The sequence below is a fragment of the Pelophylax lessonae genome (genome assembly GCF_965119305.1).
Source record: "Pelophylax lessonae genome assembly, chromosome: 4".
NCBI lineage: Eukaryota > Metazoa > Chordata > Amphibia > Anura > Ranidae > Pelophylax > Pelophylax lessonae.
In genome coordinates this window covers 191,188,198-191,210,537 of record NC_138771.1, presented here as the reverse complement: position 1 = coordinate 191,210,537, position 22,340 = coordinate 191,188,198, and the positions used below count along the sequence as shown (strand labels likewise).

The 22,340-nt window shown below is 41.1% G+C and overlaps 1 protein-coding gene across 3 annotated transcripts in view; it reads left to right on the top strand.

Annotated features, from left to right (window-relative positions):
- RELN (reelin) overlaps positions 1-22,340 on the top strand; it is a 782,434-nt gene that overhangs the window by 715,477 nt on the left and 44,617 nt on the right. For 2 of the 3 annotated variants that reach the window (XM_082254411.1, XM_082254409.1), the window contains 8 exons: positions 462-718; positions 5,765-5,919; positions 7,418-7,632; positions 9,540-9,717; positions 11,241-11,416; positions 11,605-11,708; positions 15,536-15,778; positions 16,380-16,555. In XM_082254411.1, coding sequence (XP_082110537.1) covers positions 462-718; positions 5,765-5,919; positions 7,418-7,632; positions 9,540-9,717; positions 11,241-11,416; positions 11,605-11,708; positions 15,536-15,778; positions 16,380-16,555 — 1,504 coding nt within the window. The remainder of the gene's footprint in view (positions 1-461; positions 719-5,764; positions 5,920-7,417; positions 7,633-9,539; positions 9,718-11,240; positions 11,417-11,604; positions 11,709-15,535; positions 15,779-16,379; positions 16,556-22,340) is intronic. The other variant, XM_082254410.1, reaches the window with a different exon arrangement.

Below are 22,340 nucleotides of genomic sequence, written 5' to 3'. Positions count from 1 at the left end.
CACCAGTTTCCCCATTAATATATTTCTGTACTATTGGAGGAAACTGGAACACCAGGAAGAACCCCACACAAACATGACAAGTGCATACAAACTCCATGCATGTAGCGTACCAAGTAGGAACAGACCCTAGGACCTTAGCACTAGGAGAATTTGTGACCGCTGTACCTCTACATTGCAAATTCTGAAACTGATGACCATTTAAAAGCTCATGTGTATAAACCCTATATGTTTAAATATGTATTTGAGTCTATTACTTGTAGGATACTATGGTATATTATTAAAGGAGTAGAGCATATGCTTACCCCAGTGAAGCTATGTTTACGTTAATCATCTAGTTATGTACGAGGAAAATTCCATGTTTGTAAATTCCCCATTCTTTCTGTTCCTTTAGTAAATCAACTTATCCATAGCAAAAATAATCTCCAAAGGCAATACTAACTGTGTTTGCTTTTTACTTACAGCTTTGTAAACATCCTCTTGCCACTCAGTGCTAAAACTGTTGGCACCCGTTTCCGCTGGTGGCAGCCCAAGCATGATGGATTGGATCAGAATGACTGGGCCATTGATAACGTGTTAATAGCAGGTTCTGTGGATCAAAGTACAGTGATGCTTGACACATTTAGCAGTGCTCCACTGCCGCACCACGAACGCACTCCAGCTGATGCAGGCCCTACTGGAAGAATAGCATTTGATTTCTTCTCTGAAGACAAAACTGCAGGTACCATATCAGAAATAAATATAACTCTGACTTAACAGCTTGAAGGTCTGCATTAATTATGTTTTCCATCATAACCTCCTGTGTTTTCCAAATCACAGTGAATGGGATTTTACTGTGATCTCTAATCAATCATATATACCTCATTGACACTTATTCCCCTCTTTTTTTTTTTTTGTCCGTCAGTGGTTATGCACCCCAATAAAAACCTGATAAGTTCTAACTCTTTCCAAATTAAAAAAAAAAAGAAGAAAAAGGTTTGCCTATAGTTGGCCTTTCATTAAATAGCTCCAGTGAGCGCTGAAAATGTATTTAATGTGTATGCAAACTCAGTCTCAATGGGCAATGCTATCCTTATCGCTGTCTATACTAGTAGCCAAAATGTCCTGTTTTATTTAATGAGAGGGCATGGTCCCACCTGTAGCATTCACTCCTCTTCGTTATTTCTGCAGAGGGTCATCTAGCCTTAGAGAACATGGTTTCTGCTTGGAGCCACTGTCAATCACCAAAGCAGAACAGTGTAAGGGGAGTGGCTGCAAAACTAACCTTGGGAGGCACAACATCTTGTATCTTCTAGCAGAAATCCTATATACACAAACTAACCATGCCAGCATGGATCTGCTTCCTTGCTTGGCATGGTCGGGATTAAAACAGGAACCAAAGGGAACTGGCAGAATCAAAAGGTATTTGCAGCACTAGAAAACAAAATGACAGACTAGATTTACAAAGAAATGTATGAAAACACATATATGCAATCTTAATTTTTGGGGTAACATTACTTTACAGTAAACCTGACCTGATCTAAAATGTGCCTAAGATAACTGCAGAGCTAAAGTTCAGGTACTCTTGACTGATAATTGTGTCCCTTTGGAGACCCTTGGATGCTAGAGGCAGGCTGTAAACAGGATCTCATCTTCCCTCCAAGTCAGGATTAACCTCCAGGCACTAAACACCACCCCTTAACCCCTTCCGTACCGCGTCATGCCAAATGACGTCGGCACAAATCCTTTCTCGATCCGGGCGGACGTCATATGACGGCGCCCGGATCTCCCCGCTACTGCGCGCCCCCGGGGGCGCGCAGCGCGGCGATCGGGGGTGAGGCTCGTCCCTCGGACTGAGCCCAACCCCGATCAAGGTAAACAGCCAATGAAATTGGCTGTTTACCACGTGATCGGCTGTGTCAATCACAGCCGATCACATGAGCGGCTCCAGCGCGAGCCGCTCGTTATTTCCTTAATGCGCGCCCCCGGGGGCGCGCAGCGCGGCGATCGGGGACGAGGCTCGTCCCTCGGACAGAGTCGATCCCCGATCTAGGTAAAGAGCCAATGAAATTGGCTCTTTACCACGTGACCGGCTGTGTCCAATCACAGCCGGTCACAAATGTCATCAGAGAACACAGTAACTAGCTGTCACCGTGTTCTCCTCCTCACACACTGATCCTGTGTGAGGAGGAGATTGTGGTAACAGCTAGTTACCAAGTACAGTGCACCCCAAACACACTAATTGCCCCCCCCCCCCAATAAAGAGCACCTGTCACTAGCCCATCAAAGTACCCGAGTACCTGTCACCAGCCCATCAGGTACTCTGATGACAGGTACTCGGGTACTCTGATGGGCTGATGACAGGTACTCGGGTACTCTGATGACAGGTACTCGGGTACTCTGATGACAGGTACTCGGGTACTCTGATGACAGGTACTCTGATGGGCTGTTGACAGGTACTCGGGTACTCTGATGACAGGTACTCTGATGGGCTGGTGACAGGTACTCGGGTACTCTGATGATGGGTACTCGGGTACTCTGATGACAGGTACTCGGGTACTCTGATGACAGGTACTCGGGTACTCTGATGATGGGTACTCTGGTACTCTGATGACAGGTACTCGGGTACTCTGATGACAGGTACTCGGGTACGCTGATGACGGGTACTCGGATACTCTGATGACGGGTACTCGGGTACTCTGATGACAGGTACTCGGGTACTCTGACGACAGGTACTCTGGTACTTTGAGTACCCGTCATCGGAGTACCCGAGTACCTGTCACCTACCCATCAGGGTACCCAAGTACCTGTCACCTACCCAACAGAGTACCCGAGTACCTTCCACCTGCTCATCAGAGTACCTGACACCTGAAGTACCCGAGTACTTGCCACCTGCTCATCATTACCCATCACTACTCATCAGTACTCATCAGTACCCATCAGTACCTATCACCTATTAGTATCAGTACTGATCATCCGTACCCATCATCAGTACAGTATCAGTATCACCTATCAGTATCAGTACTACTCATCAGTACCTATCACCTGTCTGTCACCTGCCCATAAGAGTACCCGAGTACCTGTCACCTGCCTATCGGAGTACTCGAGTACCTGCCACTTGCTCATCAGTACCAGAGTACCTGTCACCTGCCCAGCAAAGTACCCGAGTACCTGTCACCCTTCATACAGCCACCATGTCCAAGTCCAAAAAGGTTTATATACGTCGTCCGTTTAAACCTAAATACCGGTGTTATGGAAGCAGATAGCTGCCATAACCCTGGTATTTTTTTAAACGGTGGACGGTTGGCTTTCCGATAAGGGTGGTCCCAGCGGCGGATTCGCCGCGGGATCACCCTTCCGGGGTGGCGGAAGAGGTGCCCCCCCCCCTCCCGCTGCATTCTGGTCCTTTTCCCCGTTTACCGGACCCGCCGGCAGCGGGGAAAACGATCCGGTCCCAGATCCTCACAGACAGGATGTCGAGTGAGGGCAAGCTTGCCCTCACTTGACTCTATGGTCTTGGAGGACCGGAGCTACGGCAAATGTCATTGCCTAGCAACCAGTTTAAAGGTCCCTTTTTTTTTTTTCATTTTATTTAATTTTTTTTTAATTTTTATTTTTTATTTTTTCTATCTTTTAGTGTACTTGTGAGATCTGAGGACTTTTTGACCCCAGATCTCACAAAAAAGAGGTCCTGTCGTGCCTTTTTCTATTACAAGTAATGTTTACATTTCTTGTAATAGAAATAAAAATGATCAATTTTTTTTTTTTTTTAAAAAACAGTGTAAAAATAAAAAATAATAAATAAAATAAATAGTAAAAAAAAAAAAAAAAAAAAATTAAAGCGCCCTGTCCCCGCGAGCTCGCGCGCAGAAGCGAACGCATACGGAAACCCCGCCCACATATGTAAACAGTGTTCAAACTACACATGTGAGGTATCGTCGCGATCGTTAGAGCAAGAGCAATAATTTGAGCCCTAGACCTCCTCTGTAACTCTAAGATAGCAACCTGTAGAAATTTTTAAAATGTCGCCTATGGGGATTTTTAAGTACCAAAGTTTGTCACCATTCTGTGAGCGTGCGCAATTTTGAAGCATGACATGTTGGGTATCTATTTACTCGGCGTAACATTATCTTTCACATTATGGAAAACAATTGGGCTAACTTTACTGTTTTCTTATTTTTTAATTAAAAAAAGTGATTTTTTTCCCAAAAAATTGCGTTTGGAAGACCGCTGCGCAAATACGGTGTGATAAAAAATATTGCAATAATCTCCATTTTATTCTCTAGGGTCTCTGCTAAAAAAAAATATATAATGTTTTGGGGTTCTAAGTAGTTTTCTAGCAAAAACAACTGATTTTAGCTTGTAAACACCAAATGTCAAAAATAGGCCTAGGCAAGTGGCTAGGATGCATGATGATGCTCCTTGGATGTTTAGGCCCCTCTATATGGCTAGGCTGTGAAAAAGTCTCACACATGTGGTATTGCCATACTCAGGAGGAGTGGCAGAATGTATTTTGGGGTGTCATTTTTGCTATGTACATGCTATGTGTTAGGAATATTCTATAAATTTACAACTTTGTGTAAAAAAAAAAAAGTTTTTATTTTTTTCCCACATTTTCCAAAAACTTGTGGAAAAAAATGACATGTTCAAAGGACCCATAATGCCTCATAGAATATACGTTGGAGTGTTTGCTTTCCAAAATGGGGTCATTTTGTGGACTTTTCCATTGTATTGGTGCTCTAGGGCCTTGAAAAGTGTGATAGGTAGTAAGAAAGTTTTATGTGTATTTATGCTCCTAAAACGCCTTATGGTGCTACTTGGACGTGGAGTCTCTTTTTGTGGCCAGGCTGTGTAAAAGTCTCACACATGTGGTATCACCATACTCAGAAGGAGTAGCAGAATGAATTTTGGGGTGTCATTTTTGCTGTGTACATGCTATGTGTTAGAAATAGCTTATAAATTGACAACGTTTTGGGAAAAAAAAAGAAAAAAAAATGTTTTCTTAATTTTCCCAAGAATTGTGGGAAAAAATTATAACTTAAAAAAACTCACCATGCCTCTTACTAAATACCTTGGACTGTCTACTTTACAAAAAAGGGTAATTTGGGGGGTATTTGTACTGTCCTGACATTTCAGGGCCTCAAGAAAGGAGATAGGCCATCAGTACATCTGGTGTGATCAATTTTCAGTAATTGGTACCATAGCTTCTAGACTCAATAACTTTCACACAGACTAAATAATATACACTAATTTGGGTTAATTTTACCAGAGATATGTAGCAGTATAAATTTTGGCCCAAATGTATGAAGAAAAATTAATTTTTTGCAAAATTTTATAATAGAAACTAAAAAAAAGTGTTTTTTTTGCAAAATTTTTGCTCTTTTTTTGCTTATATCACGGAAAAAAAAAACCCCAGTTGTGATCAAATACCACCAAAAGAAAGCTCTATTTGTGTGAAAAAAATGATAAAAATTTTGTTTGGTTACAGTGTAGCATGACTGAGCAATTGTCATTCAAAGTGTGAGAGTGCTGAAAGCTGAAAATTGGTCTGGGCAGGAAGGGGGGTCTAACTGCTCTGTATGGAAGCGGTTAAGCCCTGCTGGTCCAGACACTAAGACAAACCCCTAATATTACTTTCAAATTGCACATCAGCACTATTGTTTATGTGGACACTTTTTGGGCTGGGCTCAGGTTAATTTACTGATGTATGAACATTTACATTGACAACATGTATACTTCACTAATAAATCTTTGCCCGCATTTTCATATGATGATATCTGTTTTGAAGTGAATGAGCATTGGATTTTCCATGATGACTGCAGCATTGAGAGGTTCTGTGAATCACCCGATGGTGTTATGATCTGTGGAAGCCATGATGGAAGAGAAGTATATACAGTGACCCATGACTTGACGCCAGCAGAAAACTGGATCATGCAGTTTAAGGTGAATATGCAGACCTATCTATTACTTATGTATTATACTCTTCCTCCTACCTTCATTTCTATAACATAAGAGGAAGATGTTGTGTAGGTAAGCAGAGGAGAACTGCTGTGTGACAGCACTGCTTGGGATCTCTGTCCAGTAGTGACAGAACTGTCCACTTACTACAGAAATTAGGAGTTTTTGAATTTCTGGCAGGATCAACAGGTATGTTTTTGCATTTTGCATCCAAAAAATGCTGTGCAATTATTAGTTGATAAGCCAATATAAAATATAAATATATAAAAATCATGTGTAAATATATCAAAATTGTGACAGTAATATAACACAAATAGTGAATAACCGATCAAATATGCTGTATAAAAAAAAACTGTGTAAAAATAACCCTTCTGAAAAGTCCATACTGTGCAATAAAATCCAAATAAATATAAAGTGCTGCCACAATAAAAAATCTATTCTTCAAAGGTGCCCGTAGTGCTGTAAACATGCAGAAATAAAGCCACAAATGGATGATCAAAAGTGACGATGTGCTTCAACAGGTGCCTCCCCAACTGTGCACCCCCTTGTGGTTGGCTCCTCAACTTAATACATGCAACCTTGCAATTAAGCTTGGTCATAAAGTGCTTAATGCCTTCCTAGGCTGGGTTAAATCTGTTCAATCCGCCCCAGGTGGAGATCCTCTATGGGGTATCACTCTTTCTGGTATGCAATAGTGGTGTCATACATGAAAGGAAGTGAACTCGATAGTGCTGAAATCCTTTAAACATTATTTATAAAAAACGCAGTAAACTATTCACATTTAGAAGGTGCTTGAGTGCACCAATCTATAATCAGCAGCAGGGTAAATATTGTGGTGGTCTGGTGAAGTAACTGTCAGCCTGGGATCAACTGCATCAGCCAGCCGTCGCTTTGTCTGTGCAGTGTTCTGTCCGTGCCTCTCCCCTACGCGTGACGACACAGGGACCTCGTGTCTTCAGGAAATATCCCTCTGAGGAAGACACGAGGTCCCTGTGTGATTTTTCTATATTTATATTTTATATTGGCTTATCAACTATTAATTGCGCAGCATTTTTGGATTAATTGTGATTATACTTATGAGATAGTGGAGTGCTTGCAGCAATTAATTTTATTCTGGCTGCTCGTGGGATTATATCAATTATGTTTTTACACTTGGAAAAATTTTTAAAGTGACAAAATATGGGAAGATGTGCATTTATTGCAGAGATCTGCTGAATATATATTTTTACCCAAACATACAGTGTAACAGAATCCAATCCATCTCACCATTGTAACTAACATATCTTATTTATTAAGTTTCATTTCCACTTGTCATGTTGGTACAGTATAAAGAGCCTATTCAAGCAAACAGTGCAGGGAGCAAAATTACATTTTCTTTGACTGTTTGGGTTACTAAAAAACAAACTCTGATTGTTAGCTATGAGTTCCTGCAATTTTATTTTATGTATTGATTCATTGTTTCTTTTTTACTTTTACGGTATAGATAGCCGTTGGCTGTAAGAACTCTGAGAAGAATGTGCAAAACAATGTGCATGTGCAGTACTCCACTGACTTTGGTGTGAGCTGGAGTTATGTGGTTCCACAGTGTCTACCTGCTGATCCTAAATGTTCTGGGGGTGTTTCACAGCCATCTGTATTCTTTGCCACTAAAGGATGGAAGCGAGTAATCTACCCTCTTCCTGACAATCTGATTGGAAAGTAAGTATGTAGAAATACATTGCATCTCATGTAGCACAGTGAAATAGGAACAGTATGCTTTACACGACAATCAGTGAACTGTCTTTTATTTTTTATTCTGCATTGAAAAAGTTACAATTGAAGTCCAGTTACTAGAATGTAACAAACCGGTTGGGCTTGACACATTTGAATTACTGAGACCCAGTTTTAAACTGGCATTTGTGTACCACTTTGTTTAATTAGATCAATTGTTTTGCATGTTTTAAAATAGCAGAGGGTCCGACCCTAAACTGTCAAAGTGATTGCTCAATCTTAAAATCTTAATCTCCTAAAATGACTGCTTTTTCCAGTCACACTCCTGGATAAAACCATTGTATAATCAACCCACTGCAAAAACATAGGATATCTTAACTGTTATTCCAACCCTTTTTCCCGAAAAGGCTGCCCTCTATCCCCCATCCTATTTAGTTTAGCCTTGGGGCTAGTGGCCCTTCTCATCAGAGCTGACCCTGCCATCCATCAGCCTCGCCCTCTTAAATTATGATTTACTTTTGACTATAACTCAACCGATGGTTACGCTTTGGAACCTATTCTCTGTTAGCAAATTTTCTAAAATAACCTGTCTGACTGTTAATAAAAACAAATTGTCTGTTCTCAATATATTTTTTCCTGATAGGGTAGTCACTATACTCAAACAGAATTTTAATTGCCAGTCTCCCATGTCGAATACCTGGGGATATATCTGGCTCAGTTTTCAAACCTAATACTCAGCACATTACGGTATATTCCAACTTTCTGAAACCTTCAAAACCTAATATCTGTTTGGTCAAAATACACTGTCCTAGATAAGGAAAAGTAATACTATCAAAATAACTGTTCTGCCAAAACTCCTCTATCTGTTTTGTACTCTTCCCACTCCCAACCCAACCTTTAAACTCAAATCATACCAAAACTGTATTATGCCATTTATATCGTCCAAAAAGAAACCCAGCATCACTAAACACACAATGCACATACATAAACACCACAGAGGGCTAGGTGTTTGCAATTTCCTTAAATAATTCAAGGTAACATAAATTACTCTAATATACTCATAATATCCCTCTTAGCCACTGAAGAAGCCCATTGCGGGGAACCCAAAGCCATATGTTTACATGTGAACATCCCAGCTCTTCCCTGGGTCCCATTTCACCGCATTTAATTTGCATGACAGGCGAGTGTGACCGGCTCTCAATAGAGCCAGTTCACACAGGTCCGGGACAGCCGCAGAACAGATTGCAAAAGGGTCCTTTGTGTTTTTTTGGTCTGGTTCAGGTGTGAATTTAGGCAGAAATTTGGATCTGAATTGCACCTGAACCAGTGAACAGAAACACACCGGGCCCCAGGCACCTTTCCTTCCCTCTTCTTCTATTTCCTTCTCTACTTTTACTTTAGTTGCAGTTCAGGTCACGCATCCTCCCTATACCAGTTATCATGTTTGTGAAAATTACAACAGATAAAGATGAGTGCAGAGTATTCTACAAATATTCTTATCTCATTGTAAACTTTCCAATGGTAGAAAACATCAATAGTTGACTCTATATAACTTGTAAACTGTAAAAGACTTCTAATAAAAATGAATTTAAAAAAAAAAAAAAAACATTGAAAGTGAAAAGACTGCGTGTTATGTATCAATGCTGCTTCTGGATAGCAAATGTCTTTTTTGACAAAGAACATAATAAATCATTGACAAGTAACTCATTTTTAGTTGGAAATAATAATGGTGTTTTAGGATTCTCTAAAGCAAAGATATTAAAATGTTATTTGATTCCTAGTACCCCTTGATTTCACATTAGCAACCAAGTTTTTAGCTTCATCTTTTCCAGCTAAAAGTCATTTATTTACAGAGATTTGTGATTTGCCAGGTATAACTCAGTTGTTTTCTATAGCCCTGTCAGGTTTCGGTTTTACCAAAAATATTCAGATATTCAATGGGGGATTGACAATTTCTACATTGGACCTGGCTGCCTGGACAACTGTAATGGCCATGGTGATTGCTTGAAAGAGCAGTGTATCTGTGATCCAGGATACACTGGACCAAACTGTTACCTGTCACATCCATTAAAGGTTTGTACTAATACACACTATCATATTATTTTTTGCCTAGCTATGCTTTGACATGCAGTATTTAACTATTAATAATTCACACCTCTGTAACATAGAGGGTCCATTCACATGTACTGTATGTGTTGTAGTAATGTGCACTGAAACTTGAGTTACCAAAATGGTTGTACCCCGATAGGGGGCCTTTCATGTTACTTGGAAAACAAAACCATAAACAGGCAAAGGACCCGCACTGCAGCACATCACAATAATGTATTAAATTGCGCTGGCACAGAAAAATGGTGCATGCCTGCTTTTGGCCTATTTATGGTGCATTGGTAGGCCATTGAAAATGGATGGGCTGTCCTAATGCATAGCATGTTAACAAGCCACACTATTTATGTTCATTAACACACTGCAAAGCAGTGCTTAAGGGTGAATAGGCCCTTCTGGTTTTTGTATATTTATGTCCACAAGCTGAAGGTCCCTATCAAGTGGTAAATACATTCATTCTAAAAAAAAATTGCCCTTTTCTCAACATGCCCCACTCCAAGGAGAAAAGAGACATTTGTCAAATATGAATTAGTGACCCTCTTATTAGACTAAAGTAATGGTGCCTGGAAAGCAGGGGTGTGCTCATCACACAGTTCTTAATATTTCTGACATCCTTGATTATGATAAAATCATATTATTTAGCACTAATAATAATAAATGCAGCCCAGTAATAATACTTTGTGACTGTCCACTGGTATCCTAAATATAAGTTCATACGATAGATTTTGCTTAAAGTGATATTGAGTTGTAGAGGTGTATGCTGCTTTTGTCAGTATTGCAGTTGTCCTATCCTCTGGATGCAGCTGTGGCACTCAGGGCCAATGCTTCAGGGTGGCTCATTTTCCCTAATAGGGCCCTATAGAGCCATCCTTGTGTGTGCTCCTAGTCAGAAGCTATGTACATCAACACAAACATGTAGCTTTGAAGCCTGAGGTTGCAAACCAATCCCCCGCACCCACCTCCTCAAAACCAATATGAAACACTAATTTTGGGGAAGCTGCACATACGGATCATGACCCGTGCTTGTGAAGTTTTTAAGACCTTGTTCACAGTTCCATAGAAGGCCATACACTGTCAAGAAGGAGTGTATTCCTGTGACTTCAGGGCACAAAAATACACTCGTGTACAGTTCCCAGCGTCTGTGTAAATGAGGTCTAAAATGTAAGCACATATAGGAACTACAACATGTACTAGGGATTTTTTATTTTGACAGATTGGAATATTAGTTTAGAAAACACTAAGGTTTTAATGCTACTTTAACGTGTAACACCAGCTCTGGTAAGAATGTGGTCAGTGTGTAATGCCTGCAACCTGCTGCCCAAGGTCTGGATCAGTATAGCATTTCCTATACTGAATATTGTATATTGAGAAAATGAAAAGAGAAATTAATATTTTCCTGGCACCTTTTTTTAATGATCTGTTTAAATGTATTATTTGAGTGAATATAGGTTTACTGTAAACATTACAAATAAAATGAATGCCCTGTTTTGTAGACCTTCCTGAAAGAGCGATTTGACAATGAGGAACTAAAACCTGATTCATGGTTGTCCATGGAAGGAGGGAAGACATGTATAGATTGTGGCATCCTAGCTGAGGATACCGCCCTTTACTTTGGCTCAGGCGCAGTACGTCAAACAATCACTCAGGACCTAGATCTGAGAGGAGCAAAGTAGGTTATATTACATTATCTCACTACGTTGTGATTCTGTTCATGGGAGCATTACAGAACACCACAAATATGTCTATGGTCTGTTCAATATGTGGATTGACTTTTTTTTTTATATAAAACAACCTTATTAAAAACTTTATTGTAAAAAAAATAGCAAGTATTTTGACTGTACACTTAATTTTTGTTAGGTTTGTGCAATACTGGGCAAGAATTGGAAGTGAAAACATTACAGCTTGCCATAGGCCCACATGCAGGAAAGAAGGTGTTCTTCTAGATTATTCTATTGATGGAGGTATGTTGGTGGAAGTTTATAATAATTTTATTTACAAATTTTAAAATGTTTATAACAAAGTAACATTATTATTAGTATTATTATTATACAGGATTTGTATAGTTTTCTACAAAATAAAGGAAGATAGTACAGTTGCAATACAGTTTAAGACAAGAGGGTTAGGGGGGCCCTGCACAGGAGCGGTTACAACCTAAAAGAGAAAGCCAAGTGAAACAAAAGTTAGTAACTGTGTGGATATAAATTGTTCTAGAAAGTAAAAATCTGTTGTTAGCTAGAGGCAGAAAAGGCTTACTTAGATGAGTTTTCAAGGATCAAGCAGATAGAGTAGGAGCTAGCCATACATGTTTGGATAAGTAGTTCCAGTTCATTGGAGAGACTCTGGAGAAGTTCTTGATGCAACCCCAGACAGTAGGAGGTCTTGCAAGGAGTGAATAGAACACGTTGATTGATGTTTTGAGATGCGGTTGTTGATGTATCTGGGGGCAAACCTTTTGTAAGTTGTTTATTTTGAATTCTATTAGTTTGGTGAACAGAAGCCAGTGGATTGATTGACAGAGAGGGGTGGCAGACACTGAGCAGGTGGTAAGGTGGATGAGCCTGCCAGCAGCATTCATGATAGAATGAATGAGGGAAAAGCCTGTGTAGAGGTAGGCTAATGAGCAGGTATTAGAAGTAGTAAAGGTGTGATTTAGTAGCTTGGTGGTTCCAATTAGGAAGGGGAATATTTTGAAAATGGTGTAGAGATGAAGGTGCCAAGATTTAGACAATGATTGGATGTGGGCTGAAAGGAGAGGTCAGAGTCCAGGATTAAGCCTAGCACCCAGGTATAAAGGGAGGGAAGGATAGTTGTTAATGGAAGAGTCTGCATAAACACCATTAAATGCATAAACGCTACATAGTGCTACAATGACATAAGCTACATAGTGGATTAGTTAGGATTGAAAGCCTTGAAATGCATGCTGATGTATGCACATCAGTCATTATGACAGCCATCCAGAGGCATGCCTTGATTGTACCATATACTACGCATGTGCTAGTAAGCAGAATGTAAATGAAAACACTGCAGAAGTCAACATTAGTAGGTTTGACTAAAGATTATGACATTTTTTTTCAACATTTATAACTTGTGCTTTTTTTTTGGTAATCAGGTAATTAGTGGATTAGGTTCTGCAATTTCAAAACACACAAAATGAGCCAATAGTCAGCACAAAAATATTTTTTAAAAGGTGTTTATTTTTGGTTTTCCATAGTAATACAAGGTTAAAAAACAACACTAAACTGGAGAGTGCAAAATCTGGTGAAGCTGTGCATGGTGGCCAATCAGCTTCCAACCTCAGCTTGTTCAATTAGGCTTTGACGAAAAAATCTGGAAGCTGGTTGGTTTCTATAAAGAGCTGCCCCAGATTTTTGAACTCTTCACTTTAGCAAATCAACCCCACATTCACTCATACAGCATTCACACTCGTGATCTTTCCTGTGCCCCATTACAGACAGTGTTACAAGTATAAGACATTTATTATAATTGCAGTTCCACTGATTTGAATAGTAATAAAGCCTCACTATTGGCCAGTTCTAGCTAAAGCTCCCAGATTTTGGTAAATTTGGCTAGGAATGCTCTTGCCTCAAAGATGAGTTTAAAGCGATTCATCAACCAGTTTAGTGGTGGGCGGATACTTACAGTGGAACAATAAAAATGTGCATGCAAAGAAACATAACAATCTGAACATGGCTCCTCTGAGAGAACCTAAGATAAAAGATTCAAGAGCACCTAGAAAAAGTACCATTGAAGTCTTAGAGCTGTGAAGTCCAGTTTCTGTTGTAGAATTGTGTGTACCTTTGTGCAGTAGTCTCATCCCGATACACATGATCAGAATATGTTTTACATGACATTATGACAGCATGGACATTGTGTTTGGTCGCAGTTTTCTATATTTAGTTTGTGCTTGGCAGAGGTGTAGTAAAGACTGTGTACAAATTTTAATGTAATGAGCACTGATGGCATCAGTGAACCAGGTTCAAGTTATTTCTCTCTAGCTGTAATCATCCAGAGTTTTTATGTCTATTTGGCTTTGAAAGTGGGGAAGGTTGTTGGCCAAACACTTGCAGCAAGGAGTAAATGTTGGTGAACTATATTAAATTGTTGAGAATGCCATAGAAGGTTTTCTAGGGGGTAGATTGAAGTGGTACTCTGAGAGAGCAAAAGTGTGTCTTTAGAACAAGGTGTTACAGATATTTGAAGAAAATCTTTTTGTAGGCACAATGGGGTTGATTTACTAAAACTGGGGAATGCAAACACTTGTGTAGCTCTGCATAGAAACCAACCAGCTTCCAGTTTTTTTTTCTCAAAGCTTAATTGAACAAGCTGAAGTTAGAAGCTGATTGGCTACCATGCAGAACTGCACCAGATTTTGCACTCTCCAGTTTTAGTAAATCCACCCCAATGTTTACAACTGATACCAAACAAAAAACATTTAGGATCAAAAATTTAACAAATCTTAAGCAAGATATACAGGGGTTGATTTACTAAAACTGGAGAGTGCAAAATCGGATGCATCTTCTAACTTCAGCCTATTCATTCAAACTTTGAAAAAAAAAACCTGGAAGCCAGTTGGTTTCTATGCAGAGCTACAGATTTTGCACTCTCCAGCCCAATTTTGCACTCTCCAGTTTTAGTAAATCAACCCCATAGTGTAATAACTCTTCTTGCCAATACATGCCTATTTTTTTCCACATGAATAACAGAACCCTATGTTAGGAAGATGTAATGTAACATGTATAACTGAATCAAACAGTTGTTAAATATAGGAAATATATTTCCTAATCTTCTGCATCTAATATCAAAATAATTGCTAAATATTCTTTGTACACATACGGATCTGATCTTATTGTGTATCTTTGTTATTATAAAAGTAAAATATCAATACCAATGAACTCCGATATATTAAAACTGTTGACATGGAGAGGCCCAATTCTAGATGTCTACATTTTGTGTAGATAGGGAGTAAGCTGTTGAAAGATATAATCTTCATCAACGTTTTCAGAGTTAATTAGCAATACATGGACAACTCCAATTAAGTCATTAGTTAATTCATAATGTATTACAAAGAATTTTATTTAGTTTTCCAAAAACAAAGAATTAACAATAAATACAAATCAATCTTAAAGAAAAATAATAGACCAGATTATAGTGAAGGAGCAAGGTTCTATATTAAGAAAATAGGAAATAGGAGTACGTAAGCAAAAAGTTAGTGAAAAAGCTTATAAAATGGTATAAAATACATGTCTGAATGTAGATTAATGAATGTAATGATATGATATAGGCAGACCCTTGAAAAGTCCTCCATCAAGGTATGACAAACTAGGACAAAAGGAGGGGATAGGAAGAAACTTAATAAGCAATGACAAGAATTCAAAACAGAAAAGGGGAGAAGGAAAACAAAGGAGGAGAAAGGAAAGAACTATAGAATTGAGGGGAAAGGAAAGGGAGGGTGTTTGTGTATTGATATCAATTGCAGGGGGAGGAGGGTGTGGTCAATGTTTAAGTTATTGTGTTCATTCATACTAATGCAGTAGTTTACATACTGTATTATGCGCAATATGTGGTAACTGATTTTTTAGATGTCTGCCACTTAAATTCCTCACAAAATTTGTTAAGGCATTCTAATATGGCATGAAGATAAGTCATGATTGTCACATCTTTTTAGAGCAAATCTTTATTATGTTCTGTGGTATGCACACATACGTTCATAGCTTTGTTCCACTTCTGAAGCACAATATATGCAAAAAGGAACTTAATAAAATTTTAGCCAACACTTCTATTTCATTAGGTGTCTCTTGGACATTGCTGCATGAGATGGACTACCAAAAGTACATGGACATCAGATACGATTACATCCTACTACCAGAGCATGCCCAGACGAACACAACCCGTCTGCGCTGGTGGCAGCCCTTTACCATTAGTAACAGTTTTGTGGTACCCAGCCCTGACCGTGCACAGTGGGCTCTTGATAACATATTAATTGGAGGAGCTGAGATCAACCCCAGCCAGCTTGTAGACACATTTGATGATGGTATGTTTGTCACTAATCTCTAATTATAAATTATGCAATGCAACCCAATTTTTTTTTTTTATTGTGCTTTACTTTGCCTAAATGTTTATGAACTCTTTGATCCATGTTAGAGGCTAATCTGAGCTTTTGTTTTTCAACAAAGCTGCTGATTATTATGTATCTGGTAAAATTTGCATTGGAAATGTAATGAGTATTACTTGAAACTCTTCATATAAAACAAAATTGAAAGGAAAAAACCCACAAAAGTACATCTTACCCATAACTACCATTTTCCCTCTGCTTATCTTTAAATTATGTATATTACTTGCATCTAGTAGTAGCTGTCAAGACACTGAGTGGTATTATAAGCTGACAAGCAATTAAGACCTTCAAGAGGAAAGGGAAGAAAGTGTGTTCCAATGTAGCAACTAATCAGAAGTTTGTTTCCAATGTCTAACTTGTACTGAAAAGATGACATAATATGTCTATAAGCATTTTACCACCTATCACTGAAGTTTTCATGCTTTAGTTACATTTTCAATTATTACGTTTGTGTGTGGTTGTATTATGTTTCATTGGGTAATTAGTGTATCAAAAAGCCACTGATACTTTTTCTCTCTAGAAGGTACATCCCATGATGAACATTGGAGTTTTTATCCCAATGCTGTGAGAACTGCTGGCTTCTGTGGCAACCCATCTTTTCACCTATACTGGCCTAACAAGAAGAAAGACAGAACACACAATATACTTTCCTCAAGGGAGCTCATTATACAGCCTGGCTATATGATACAATTCAAGGTAAACATTTTATTTGCAATTCGTTTATAGTGGAGTTCCACCCTAAAATTGAACTTTGGTCCATCTTCTTGCTCCGGGTCACCTGAAAAACAAATGGATAATCGCAATTTTTTTTTTCACTTACTTTGTTTTAGAAGAAAATATACTTACCTTACTTCCTCTTCCTCCCTCTGCGGCCACGGACGCCGCCGTCACTTCCTGGCTTGCAATGATTCCTGGGAGCTGAACATCATCGCTCCCAGGAATCAATGCGCCTGCACCGGCCCCGACGTCAGTTCCGGTGCAGGCGTGTCATACCTTGCTAAACAGCTTCTGGGCATGCCCAGAAGCTGTGCAGGGATGACGCTGCATCCCCGGAAGTGACGGCGGGCCGGTGCAGTGCATCGTGGGACCGAAGAGGACGGAAGAGGACGCAGAAGAGGATCGCACTGGCTTCAGCTGCCCACACCTGAGATGGCAGCGATGGACAAGACATTTTTCAAGGTAAGTATTTCTTCTAAAAGGTAAGTGCAACCTGGGACAGTTCAGAGGCTATCCATTGTGGAATGCACTAGCCCTGACTGTCCCGGGGTATTTTTATGTAATTTTTTTTGTTTTAGGTGGAACTCCGCTTTAATAAGATATAGTTGTTTTTGTTATTAGACATATGCTTTTTAAAACGCTTGACATGTACAAACATTGCCCAGTATTCTTTCCTGACAGCCAGCAAAGAATACACTAAAAGCAAGAATGTAGCTTGCAATGATAGATAGATAGATAGATAGATAGATAGATAGATAGATAGATAGATAGATAGATAGATAGATAGATAGATAGATAGATAGATAGATAGATAGATAGATAGATAGATAGATAGATAGATAGATAGATAGATAGATAGATAGATAGATAGATAGATATGAAATATACTGTAGATAGATACGGTAGATATGATATACTGTAGATAGATACGGTAGATATGATATACTGTAGATAGACAGACAGATACTGTGGTAGATAAAGTGCATGCGTAAAGTATTCACAGCGCTTAGTTTTTTCCACATTTTGTTATGTCACAGCCTTTTTCCAAAAAAAGAATAAATTCATTGTTTTCCTCAAAATTCTACAAACAATACCCCATAATGACAACTTAAAAGAAGTTTGTTTGAAATCTTTGCAAATTTATTAAAAATAAAAAACAAAAAAAAATCATACCTACATAAGTATTCACAGCCTTTGCCATGACACTCAAAATTGAGCTCAGGTGCATCCTGTTTCCACTGGTCATCCTTGAGATGTTTCAACAACTTGATTGAAGTCCACCTGTGGTAAATTCAGTTGATTGGACATGATTTGAAAAGGCAGTCCCAGTTTGAGTGAGCACACATACAGTATAGAGTAGGACTATCCTATTCAGAGGCATTTTGATGTGGCTTTGGGATTTCACTTGAATTGAAAAATATATGCAACTGAGACTTCTGTTTCTTATCTGAATGCTAGAAACAAATTTTAATTAAATTCTTTCCACCTGATTTGCAAAATTTAGTGCATTGGTTTTTACATTGCCTTTTTGCTGTGATTTCTCTGCGTACTTTCCTTTGTTTATTATAAATTTATCAAACACCTACTACATTTAATTTTGACTGTTTTCCAACCATTGCTAAAGCTTAGTCTGTTTTAGGAAGTAGTAGAAATTGTATTAATACATGTTCCTGGCTGATAATACCAACATATTAAAGTATATCTCTATGGTTAGACCTTCTGTCAGGTTTTTAGCACTGTCTGCATCCCCATTGGGGAGATTCACCATTCTATTTGTACTATAGACCTTTGTCACTCGGAAAGAAGGGAATGCAAAATTTTAGAGTTGTCCCCAGAACAAAAGGCTGGGGGAAATCTTCCAATGGAGCCAACTGTCTAAGAGTAGAATTTTCCTCACTTTAGGAATTATCCTCGAACTTCTAATTGCATCCCTTGGACAGGAAATTTTGTGAAATTTCCTCAGTGTTGTTCTGGCAGCAAAGATAAAGGAAATAAGTTACCTATGTGGATTCACAAATAGTTTATATAGGAACTAAATGTGCAAGTAAAGGCAAATTCTGATCTATAGCTTGTTTTTCTCTTTCGTTCATTGATGGACACAGCTTCTGATCTCCATAACCGTTGGGTTGTACTGCCCCCTACAGGAGTAGGACACTGGGCAGAAAAAAAGTCTGGCTACACCTATGGGCAGTCCCAGCTGGTATACTCCCACTCTCTGCTATAGGCACTTTTTCTGCCTAGTCAGTTCATTGCTGGGATCTCTGGTTCTGGCAATTTTTTTCTTTTTAAATAGAAATTTATTTTTTCTCCTGATTTTTTCCTGGGAGAGCTACCATCAACTGCCAGACTGGGCGACGGGCTGGATAATCTGAATCCAGTGGTCACCCCAGTCTAGCCAGCGAGCGCACGCAGACCTCAGCTCCGGGGGGGTTGTACCTGGTGGGGGCTCCTGCCAGGGCCCCCTGTCCTGCCTGGTTCTGTCCTTGAGGCCTGAGTTCCCTCCTGGGTCCCGGGAAGCCTCATGGTGCATTGCGTGGCTGCCATTTTGTTGTAGCCTGTGAGTTTCTATGCATGGCGGGCATGTTTGTGTAGCCCGGCGGCCATTTTGCTGTGGTTTGCCATTGCAAATAGTGTCGGCCATGACAGTGGCGCCCTGTGGGTGGAAATTTTGGTGGTGGGAGCCCCTCCTCATCCCCTGGTGCTGACTCCTGCATCCTTTCACTTCCTGATCGCTGCATGGGGAATGCAGAATATCCTGGTGGCTGCAGGTGCCTGTTTCTGCTGGGTGGGGAGTCTGGTGGGGTTCTCTCCCTCTCTGCTGAGGTTCGCTTGGTGCTTTGTGCCTGGCGGCCAGGTGGTGCTGCCAGCATGGTGGGGGTTGTCCCTTGCAGTGTTTTACACTTTTTGTGGGGTCCCCCTGGTGACTCATGGAGTCTTTGGAGCACATCTTCCCACCTGATCCCCTCTCTGAGGCTGTGGGGCCCCCTGGATCCCAACCATCAATAGATGCACTGACGGCGGTCCTGGAGTCCTTTGTGTCCTGGGAGGAGGTGGCTTTCAGGCGATGGGCTAGCAAAAAGCACCCCCCGCCTTCCCCTGCCTCATCTGTCTCATCAGATCCTGAATCTGATTCGGCCACATCGGGCGTGGGTCACCCTGCTGGGTCTGCAACCATACTCCTGGAATCCTCTGATAGTGAGGAGGATTTCTCCACATCTGCAACTGTGCACAAAAAGGCGCTGGTGGACACACTGATTGTATGATTGTATTGTACTGTGCGTGAAATCCTTGAAGATGGAGGACGCAGCTGCAGCTGTGATGGAGGCCGTGTCCCTTTTACACTCACAAGCCATCCAGAGCGGCAAAGGTGTTTCCTTTCCCCACCTATTTTGACAGAATTGTCACTAAAGAGTGGGGACGACCAAAGCCTCCCCTTGGGGTCCCTAAGCGATTTTCTAGGCATTACCCCTATTCCTCATAGGGGTAACGCCTAGAAAATTGCTTAGGGACCCTAAGGGGAGGCTTTGGTAGTCCCCATTTTTTAGTAACAATTCTGTCAAAACAGGAAGGGAAAGGAAACACATTTGCCACTCTGGATGGCTTATTAAGGAGCGGCACCTTTGCTTCTCTGGATGTCCCTTATTAAGAAGTGGACTGTTCTACCGACGGTGGACCCTCCGGTTTCCACATTGAACAAGGCAACCATGATTCCAGTTGCAGAGTCCCCGGACTGACAGAATCTGGCTGAGAGGAAGGCAGAGGCTGTGGCCCGTAATATGTACACTCTAGTTGGTTCGGCACTGAGACAGGTCCTCACCATTGCCCTAGTGTCACAAACTCTGACCGAGTGGGCTAAGCTTTTACGTTGTGACCTGGAGGGAGAACAGCTTCCCCCTGTCTTTGCTGAGTTGGCAGACCAGCTGGTCTAGGGGCTGCAGTTTATCTGTGATGCTTCTTTGGATGCGGCTCCCCTAGTGGCTCGGCTCTCTGTTTCGGCAGTGGTCCTTCGGCATGTCTTTTGGCTCAAATGCTGGTCTGCGGACCAGATTTCTAAAAAGGCCTTGACTGATCTTCCCTTTAAAGGAGATCGCCTGTTTGGAGCTACTCTAGATGACATCATTAAAGGTCTCACAGGGGGAAGAGTACATTTCTTCAGCAGGCTACTAAGGGCAAGGAACCTCGTTGTAAACATGGGTAATCCTTCTCGGCTCATGAAAAGTTTATTTGTCCCTCAGGGTCGACTGACAAGGGCTCAAACCTTTCAGGGCCTCCTCTGGAGGATCGACACGAACCCTAGTCTGGCAAGCAGAGATCGGGCTTTTCCAGACCCACAGACAAGGTTCCTTCAGCATGAAGGTGTGCCCTCACCCGTATTGAGGGTAGGGGGACGTCTTTGCTGGTTTCCGGACCCGTGGACTTCCCTGGTGCAAGACAAGTGGGTCCACAAAGTCATTCGGGCCGGCTACAAGATCGAGTTTCACTCTTGTCCCCTGGCAAGGTTCTTTCCTTCCAACTGGTGCCTGTCCCTTGGCCACTTACATGGTCTGTTTGGGGCAGGACAAGACCTGTTACTTCAGGGGGTGATTGTCCTGGTTCCAACTTCGGAACAATTTTAGGATTTTTACTTAAACCTGTTTACAGTTCCCAGGAAGAAAGGCAAAATCCGTCCAATCCTGGACCTCAAGGCGCTGAACTGCTTTGTGCGGGTGCAGAAGTTCAGAATGGAGTCCATTCGCACGGTTTTGGCACCCCTGCATCAGGGGGATTTCCTTGCCTCTATCGACATCAAGAATGCCTACCTTCACATTCCAATATGTGCCAGTCACCAGTGCTTCCTCCAATTTGCCGTGAGAGAGGAGCATTATCAGTTGGTGGAGTTGCCCTTTGGTCTCGCCTCTGCTTCTCGGGTTTCTCGGGTTTTTACAAAAAAGTGTTAGCTCCGGTGCTAGCTTTGTTACGCCAACGGGGGATCAAGGTACTGGGCTACTTAGATGATCTCCTTCTGCGAGCGGAGTCTCCCACTGCTCTGGTGGAAAACCTGGAGATTACAATACAAACTCTGCAGGAGTTTAGCTGGATTCTGAATTTTCAGAAGTCTGCTCTGGTTCCATCCACAAAGCTGGAATATCTGGGCCTGACTCTGGACTCAGCCTTAGCCAGAGTGCTCCTTTCTCTGGACAAACTCCAGAAATTGCAATTTATCTCCTGCTGTCCAGCAGATGGTCATCCCTTCAGACTTGCATGCGGGTGGGCCTGATGATGTCTACCTTCGAGGCGGTTCCCTTTGCACAGTTCCATACGAGGTCCCTGCAAAGGGAGATTTTGGCCAAATGGGACAAGGCTCCACAGTCTCTGGACAATCAGATCCGACTGAGTCGGGGAATGAAGGAGTCCCTGATATGGTGCCTTCGTTCTCCGGTGCTTCGACTGGGCAAATCCTTTCTCCCCTTGTATTGGACAGTGGTCACCATGGATGCCAGCCTGTCCGGCTGTGGAGGCATCCTCGGCAAGCATTCTGCTCAGAGGATCTGGACACTGGAAGAGCCCAGACTACTGATCAATGTCTTGAAACTCCGAGCGATTAGACTGTGTCTGGACCATTGGATGGATCGTCTTCAGGGTTGTCCAGTGCGCATTCAATCAGACAATGCCATGGTCGTGGCTACTGTCAATCACCAAGGGAGCACAGGAAGTGTCCTGGCGGCTCTGGAGGTAGCCGACATTCTAAGGTGGGCAGAACGGTTCGTTCCAGCCCTCTCCACCG